Genomic DNA, 8654 nt, shown 5'->3' with positions numbered 1-8654 from the left:
TTTGGGTTTTCTAATTTTAATTCTCAGACTATTATACATTTACGTTACACTGGAAAAACAAATACAAGTAATTGAAGATCCTTATTTTTAGAAATGCAAGTGCCTGACTTCCAAACTCTACTGAGAAATTGCAACTGTGGGGTTGATGAGGACTAGATTGGCAAGTTAAAGACAGCCCTTTGAACAGGTCTTTTGGACTTAGCTCTTCTTTGCAACCAGGACTCACAAGGAAAAAAATGAGTCTGCGGCCCTCTACTGCCCTAACCGACATGAACAAGACAGGGAGACTTATAATCTTATTCAATTATCCTAAAGTCAGAGGAGGGTCAAGGAGAAGGAGTGGTTTATCAGGATGAAAGGCACCCATTTTGCCAAGATAAGTAACCCCAGCTCTCGCAGATTTCCATTAACGAAAGACTCTACAGTTAATAAATAAAGGCATCTGGTCATGGAGAGAACCAAGCTTGGAGTTATCATCTGTCCTATATTAGGGAAATGCTCACGAAAAAATACACACTATTTTCTCCCATGAAGAGGCACACCTTCTAAGCTTGTAGAGCTAAGTCTAACAGAAAAGGGGGCTGAAGGAAGAATCCTGCTTTCCTTTTCTGCTGTGAGAGTCTGGGTTCCACGTAAACTGGTGTACTGAACCCAGGAGTCAGGGCTGGTTCTGTCTTTGCCCAGAGATACTTGGAAATTAATAAATTAGAACAGGGCACCTGGATATCAAGACTCCCAGATTTTCTGGGAGAAAATATGTATTTGGTGCTTTTGGACAGAAAGCCAGTTGCTCATGTTGCCTCTCAATAATGTCAGGTCTACAGTCTCATGGAGATCAGAGTGCCAGGGTATCCTTGATGAGGCGCCGCATGGTTGTAGTGACCGAGGTTCCAAGTGAGTCAGTGATCTGGTAAGCAATCTTGTACAGGTAGGGCTGGACATCCCGCAGCCCCGTATCAAAGACATTGTCCACCTCGGACTGGGTGGGCATCTTGGGCAGGTACTCATGTCGGTTCATCACTTCTACAATGTTGATGATCTTCTCACAGAGCTTCTCACCAACCTTCTCACGACAGATCTGCCGCTCCTGCTCATTAGCCAGGCTCACCACGTTCACTTTGACCGTCCACACTTCCCATGGGATACACTCGTCAGAGAATGGCCAGCGTGATTTCTTCTTCTGGTAGAACTCCAGCGAGATCTGGCCCATCCCATCATTGCCCGAGTTCCGCAGTGCATCCTGGGAATACAGAACCACCAATGAACATTTTAAAATGCTGATTCCCAAAGACCTTCACAGCATATAGAAATCACTGCTCCCTGTACCGAGAATCATGCTGTGCATCCACATTCAAGGTGGATAGACAGTTGTATGGCCAAAATTTCATACGATCCGAAAGCTTTTCAGAACTCTGAAGATCAAGCACGTTTTCTTGACTCCCAAGACCGAGGATTGCTCAAGGCAATATTTGCTAAAAGGAGTTAACTCTGGTTCCAGTCATCAATCGGCTGGATGGTTTTACACTATACAAGACCCTCTCTTTCTACATTCATTCCAGTTCTTTCCCTTCAGCCCTACATGGGCATTGTCATTCACTGTGCCTGGCATCCATTTTACTTTCTCATATATTACCAAATTTCAAATTTAAACATCCTACTGCTAAGTTACCAGAATGCAGATTAAAAAATATGTCTTCCAAATTATGTACATTAATTGATAGTATGTGGGATTTGTATGATAGAAATCTAACCCAATTCCACTGAACAGTTGAGCAAAACAATGTGCTTATAAAACTGGAGACAGAAGTCTTTGGTGTCCTAAATCCCCTTATTTAAAAAGGTCACAACTATCACCCAGCCATGCTGTACAAAACACTTGTTAAGATATGTGGAGAAGGATTCCATGCAGACCTGGGGACAACTGCAAAAAAGACTTGCTGGACACAGAAAAGGAATGGAATTCTTGGGCAAATTTATATGGGACGAGGTGATTTTGCAAACTATCCAGTAGCAGGCTATTTAGGGAAATGAGACTGGAAAGAACTTGGTCACCAGTGAAGGTGGCAAAGGACTAGCGTCACATGTTCCATTCTCTTGGTCACTGCCCAAACCTTGGTGGCTGAATTGCATTTTGGAAAAATTGAAGTTTTTGAACCATCTTCATGGGCAGTCTCATGTACTTAAAAAATAAACAGTGAGTAATAGCAAGCTTTACCTTGAATTCCCCAACAGCTTTTCTCAAGGCCCGGTCAAGCTCATCGGAAGTAACTCTAACATAGGTAAAATCAATGAAGTCACAGTCAACATCTTGTGTGCCGACTGTCCCAATGGAGTAGGTCCCTTCCTTCTTGTAATGGAACTTTCCTGTGCTGCGATGAAGCAATATGGTGTGCAAAACAGCAAGCATCGCTTCTTCAATCTGGCGTCCCTCCACTGATATCTCCAGTACCTCTGAACGGCAGTTCATCCTGGCTTTTGCAAAGGAAAATAGATAAGCTGCCCTCCCATTAACAAAGCAGTGCAACCAAAACAGAGAATGGCAATATTTATGGAGGTTAGGAATACCCAACAGCAAAGTGTCAAGCTATGAAAGTGAACTGAGCTGGTTTTAAATGAAAATAACAAGCCTGGGATAAAACAATTGTGCAAATGGGAGAAGAGGGGGATTTTTGTGGTGAAGGAGAATAAAAAGACTTGATTCATTTTCTTCCTTTGCAAGGAAATCAAATTATCAGTGTAACACGAAGAACAAAATGGCAACACAGATTTGTTTTGTCGTCTTTCTTCCACATCAACAGTGGAATTCCAACTCCAAACTCTCTTTCTCTCAGAGAATTATGGACACTGTAGTTTACCCCTCACAATGTTACAATCCCCAGAAATCCTTGACCAAATTACAATGCCCAGAATTCTTTTGAGGGGGGAAACGTGCTTCAAGTGTGACTTAAAGGTAGACCTTAATGTAAAATAGCAGCTGACTTCAAGCAAGTGTCCAGATTGCCCTCTAGTGGTTTCACGTGTGGCTTCAGTTTGGAAATGCCCCTGAATAAGCTGAAATTCATTGCGGAGATTCCTCGGTGATCATTTAGCAGTACTTCTGCTAGTAAGCTTAGATTATTTTTGTTAACAATTCAGAGGTTTTATTATAATGAGAAACAGCATTGCAAAATAGCTTATTTAACTTCATCCCTTTAATCCATGCTTCATATATTTTAATCTGATTTTTAAAATATCAGAAAAGACACAGATATAGCCAGGCTGTAGGCTTGCTATCTGTTCCTGGTTTAATATTAAAATTGAGTGTTGATAAATAAGAAACCATTGCTTGAGTCCCAGAAGGCGTGGGAGAAATACCCTGGACTTTTGCTCAACATTTCTAAATTCATACAAAAACCTAAGTAGAATTAAAAGAAGCACAGATTAATCCTGTGAAACAAGCTTGTGCATACCATCCTCCCTGAACTAGCCTGAACAGTCATGTGAACAGTTGCCTAGGGAAGGAGTCTTGTAGGATAAACAGATAACCGAACTTTTGTATTTTTTAGAGATGTGCAGAAGAGGGAATTTTGGAAGGTTCAGCACTGCCTGTGCAACGTTGTATACAATCCTATGTACCGGTAACTAATTTATGTAACAATGCATTTTAGGAATGACCATTTTTCTATGGAAAATACAGGAGCAGCAAATGTTCCATTATGGAAAATGTTTAATGCCACATCGCTGCCTGAGCCCTTTAAAAGCAGTCAAGCATGCAGAGAACTCAAGCAGAAGCTCTGCCTATCATTTCATCTGCATGCCAGGAAAAAATTAATCTGCTTATCTTTTGCAGGTCAGCAGGTCAAGTAAAGTACACGCACTAGGTTGTGATCTTTGTTGTAAAAACAAATAACATAGTGCATGATTAAAGCAAGGTTGCCAGAGTAAGTGGGAAACCAGGATTCAAATCTCTGCTCAGTCATTAAGTTCACTGGGTGACTTTAGGACAATCACTAACTCTCAGCCTACCTTACCTCACTAGCTGTTGTATAGATAAAATGGCAGAGGAGAACCTTAAGAAACTCAGAGGAAAGGTGGGATATAAATGTAATTAATTATAATTGTGAGTTCTTAAGAGGTGCCATTTAAGTACAGTGCTAAATTACTCAATAGGCATGTGCTTAGGGCACAAGCAACACAGCCCTCCACCCAAAAAACCCACGTAGGCATTTTTGAAAGAATATTATTTTTTTAAACCCTTAAATCTGTCATTATGGGGGAAATCAGAGCTTTGTTAGACTTCCTTACTCTCCATTACACTCTTCCCCAATTTCTCTGTTCCCTTTCTATTACTTATCTAAACCAGGGGGCGTACTAACATATATTTAAATATATACGAGGAAATTAGATCCTTTCATGTGTTGCACATGCCATACACTCATGCACATTGCAGCACACATAGAAGTTCTGCGTCATTTTGAAAAGCAACATTTTACAGCTTAGTAATATCTTTTTTTTTGTTTGGAAGTGAGAGCTGGATCATAAAGGCGGCTCATCGCCAAAGAATTGATGGTTTTGAATTATGGTGATGGAGGAGACTCTTGAGAGTCCCATGGACTGCAAGAAGATCAAAAATATCCATTCTGAAGGAAATCAGCCCTGAGTGCTCACTGGAAGGACAGATCCTGAAGCTGAGACTCCAATACTTTGGCCACCTCATGAGAAGAGAAGACTCCCTGGAAAAGACCCTGGTGTTGGGAAAGATGGAGGGCACAACGAGAAGGGGACGACAGAGGACGAGATGGTTGGATAGTGAGTTTGACCAAACTGCGGGAGGCAGTGGAAGACAGGAGTGCCTGGTGTGCTCTGGTCCATGGGGTCACAAAGAGTTGGACACGACTAAATGACAACAACAACAATATCTTTTTTTGTTTCAAATCTGATATGGAAAGAGCAGACCCTTCCCCATGACATCATTCAGACCCACTGAGTTCCCCTATTTTCCAGCAACAGTCCCAGTTTCTGATTTGATCCTGGAATAGCTTGCTTTTCCTTAGGATGTCCCTAGTTTCATCGGAGAAATTTTGGACGTCCCTATTTTCATCAGAGGCATTTTGGAGGGTATGGAGTTATATCACCCCAATGCAAAGGAAATACAACCTTTAGAAGACATCTGAAGGCAGCCCTGTTTAGGAAGTTTTTATACATGTTAGAAGCATATGGGCAGGGTACAAATAATAAAATTATTATTATTATTATTATTATTATTATTATTACTATGAATAGGGTGTCCCTAATTTCATGGGAGAAATGTTGGAGGGTATGAAAGAGACCATAAACTTTTCAGTGCTTAAAGCCTCCAAAAGGTCTTAATCCAGTCCTGTTTTAAGAAGCTATTATTTATAAGCAAGGGTTCACCGGGTCGGAACCCTGACAACTTCTGTGAGGCAACACACAACAACCTTGTGAGGCAGTGGGGCTGTTGCATAATATGCAGTTAAACCCAATCCAAAAAGAAGCGCTCAGTTTTTTATTCATTTACATATTTTTTTATTTATTAAATTTATATACTGTCCTTCTTCAAAAGATCTCAGGGCGGTCCTCAGAATAAAATACAAGATAAGACAATTAAACCAAAACAACAGAACAATAACCCACCCGTCCAGGGCCAGATTTAGGTTTGATAGGGCCCTAAGCTACTCAAGGTAATGGGGCCCTTTATATGTCCAGCTGTCCTTTGTCAACCACAAATTGTCACTGTTTTTTGTGTTGAATATAAGCTATATGGTAATTTATGTACCTAACTGGTATCTAAAGCCATTTGCACATAACAAAATATGTATTTTATCAAAGTAATTGTTCAACTGAAATACAATTAAGTAGTACAGGGTGAGTCTTTTAAAAGAGGCCCGCAGAACATGTGTACTCTGTATCCACAGGGCCTCTTTTAAAGGACTCACCCTGTATATTAATAGTGAAATACAATTAAGAAGAAGTATATTAATAGTGAAATAATTATTAAGCTCTAACTTAAAATGGTTTTTTTATTCATAACAAACTTAATAATGCAAACACATTGGCATTTGGCAATAACAAAAGTTCCTTTAGAAAAGCAATTTACAAAGACACGTAATCTAGTCTCTTAGAAGCTTGCTATAACATGAAATAATAAGAGGTGTAAATATATGATGCAAACTGCTAATAATTATAAACAGCAGAATGTAGGCACCCTATCCCCTTCATGGATCACTGCCTTGCCATGGTGAAGGGGCTTGAATAACTCAGAGAAGCTATGAACTATGCTGTGCAGGGCACCCAAGATAGACAGGTCATAGTGGAGAGTTTTGACCAAACGTGATCCAGCTGGAGCAGGAACCGGCAAGCCACTCCAGTATCCCTGCCAAGAAAACTCCATGGACAAAGACAACAGGCATATAAAAGTTACTACGCTGGAAGATGAGCCCCTCAGGTCGGAAGGCGCCAAAGCTCTGGTTTTCCCAGTAGTGATGTATGGAAGTGAGAGCTGGACCATAAAGGAGGCTGATCGCCGAAGAATTGATGCTTTTGAATTATGGTGCTGGAGGAGACTCTTGAGAGTCCCATGGACTGCAAGAAGATCAAACCTCTCCATCCTGGAGGAAATCAGCCCTGAGTGCTCACTGGAAGGACAGATCCTGAAGCTGAGGCTCCAATACTTTGGCCACCTCAAGAGTAGACTCCCTGGAAAAGACCCTGATGCTGGGAAAGATGGAGAAGGGGAGGACAGAGGAGGAGATGGTTGGACAGTGTTCTCGAAGCTACCAGCATGAGTTTGACCAAACTGCGGGAGGCAGTGGAAGACAGGAGTGCCTGGCGTGCTCTGGTCCAGGGGGTCACGAAGAGTCGCACTCGACTAAACAACAACACCTCGGGTTACATACGCTTCAGGTTACATACGCTTCAGGTTACAGACTCCGCTAACCCAGAAACAGTGCTTCAGGTTAAGAACTTTGCTTCAGGATAAAAACAAAAATCGTGCTCCGGCGGCAGCAGGAGGTCCCATTAGCTAAACTGGTGCTTCAGGTTAAGAACAGTTTCAGGTTAAGAACGGACCGGAGCGAATTAAGTACTTAACCAGAGGTACCACTGTAATTATCAAACCAGTGATATTTTGGAAACGTACATCCAGTTTTTCCCCTCTTTAATTTTTTTCGGGCCCCCCAAGAGAGTGAGGCTCTAATCTATAGCTTGTTCAGTTTACACGTAAATCCGGCGCTGCTCGCCCCTTACCAGTTTTGTGGCTTATCAAGGCGCCATCAGAGGCCACGAAGCCACCGGCGCGAGCGGGTGGCGACGGTTGGTTACCAAGGCAACCAGCAGGCCGAGGGGCCGCGCGCCGCTCACAGCGCGGAAAGAGGGAGGCGAGCTGTCCCCCAACCCCCCCCCCCTTTGAGAATATGAACTGGAGACTCACCTGCCCCAACCGCTGATGCTTCTCAGGCCGAACAACTTAACCCTCGGACCAGCCCAACTAAAGGTGAATGGGAAGGGGGGGGGAGATCTATAGCCTTTTAACGCAAGCCGATGCTATTCTTCCTGCCGCATCCTCTGAGATGTATGTAAGGATAGACGGGTTGTTACCTAACCGATGCAGCTCGTTTTAGGGGTGGCTTCACTCTTTTCTCTCTTCTAGGACTTTGGGATTGCGAGCTCTCCCCCCCCCGCCGTCGCTCGTGGTACGTTCCAACAAAACAATACGACGCGCAGCGAGAATGGAACGTCACATGGGCGCCACTTCCTGGTCCTGCGGAACAGACCGAGCTCTCTGCTGCCATCTATAGTTCCGGCGATGGGATCGTGCTGTCAATTGAAAGCTTTGGGGCTTAAAAAAATACCCACTTATGTATACATTAAAAATACCTAAAGTTTTTTGTTTTTTTCCAAAATCCGTATAAGGGCAATGCCTTTATTAGGCCACCTATTAAATAAAAATGCAAACAAAAAGAGCGTGCAAGCTTTCAAGTTTTCCAGAATCCATCAAGCTAGATGGTAACAATCCAAAGGATGCGGGCTTCTGTACAAAGTTCAGTACAAAGATAAACCACCGTTGTTGCCCGCAGGCTTACATTCCAGTAGATTTATGCTTTTGGGGATCAAGACATTAGGGGGTGGGAGGTTTTCAGTGATGAACCACACCTTGGGGTGCAGGCCACACTGGAAACCACTTTTGCTTATGAGGCATCGCTGTGCTGGTATTTTTCTCAAACGCCATTGTCACGCGTGGAGCACGATGTATGATACATCCACACCGTATCTCCCTTGTTTATATTGTTTAATTGCCACGTGCAATTGTAAGGCGGAATAAAAAATGGGAAGGTCTTGGTTCGCTGCACTGTCTTTATGGCGCAGTGTGAGAAGTGAATCTTGCTTGCAAGGTCACTTAAAAAAATCCCTAAACCACTTGCGTGCCCACGTCCACACACAAGTCATACAAGCTAACGGTCAGAATTCTCTCTCCACTAACATGCACAGGAGAGGGGGAAAAGAGGCTGAATCCGAAGAAATGGCTATGGGGAGGGAAGAGACTCTTACACACATCCTATCATCCTTGCTGGCGGGGGTGACACCCTGCCACAACACACACAACCCGCATTGTTTCTGGCAATATAAACCCTTTCGTTTCTCCACCCCCAGTCGCC

The 8654-nt window shown here is 42.9% G+C and overlaps 1 protein-coding gene and 1 long non-coding RNA gene across 3 annotated transcripts; one reads left to right on the top strand and one right to left on the bottom strand.

Annotated features, from left to right (window-relative positions):
- On the bottom strand, positions 1 to 7574 carry ATG101 (autophagy related 101). 2 transcript variants are annotated; one of them, XM_080995079.1, is made up of 3 exons: positions 7430 to 7574; positions 2216 to 2472; positions 1 to 1240 (listed from the first exon to the last, which is right to left on the bottom strand). In XM_080995079.1, the coding sequence occupies exons 2-3, from the start codon at positions 2465 to 2467 to the stop codon at positions 836 to 838; spliced, it is 657 nt and encodes a 218-aa protein (XP_080851205.1). In that variant the 5' UTR covers positions 2468 to 2472; positions 7430 to 7574; the 3' UTR covers positions 1 to 835. The 2 variants fall into 2 exon arrangements, with proteins under 2 accessions (XP_080851205.1, XP_080851206.1); XM_080995080.1 differs by having other exon boundaries at positions 2216 to 2468; positions 7430 to 7571.
- On the top strand, positions 7358 to 7892 carry LOC308471166. The gene is made up of 2 exons (XR_013982738.1): positions 7358 to 7492; positions 7649 to 7892. It is a non-coding gene; the product is annotated as an uncharacterized lncRNA (long non-coding RNA).
- Positions 7893 to 8654: the final 762 nt, after the last annotated feature.

Source organism: Podarcis pityusensis (genome assembly GCF_964106645.2).
Source record: "Podarcis pityusensis genome assembly, chromosome: 2".
Taxonomy (NCBI): Eukaryota; Metazoa; Chordata; class Lepidosauria; order Squamata; family Lacertidae; genus Podarcis; species Podarcis pityusensis.
This window is presented reverse-complemented; position numbering and strand designations above follow the sequence as displayed.

Excerpts from the sequence above, each read along its gene's own strand:
- ATG101 (XM_080995079.1), bottom strand. The coding sequence starts at position 2,467 with ATGAACTGCCGTTCAGAGGTACTGGAGATATCAGTGGAGGGACGCCAG. Across the intron at positions 1,241-2,215 it reads AAGCTGTTGGGGAATTCAAG|GATGCACTGCGGAACTCGGG; the intron begins GTAAAGCTTGCT and ends CTGTATTCCCAG.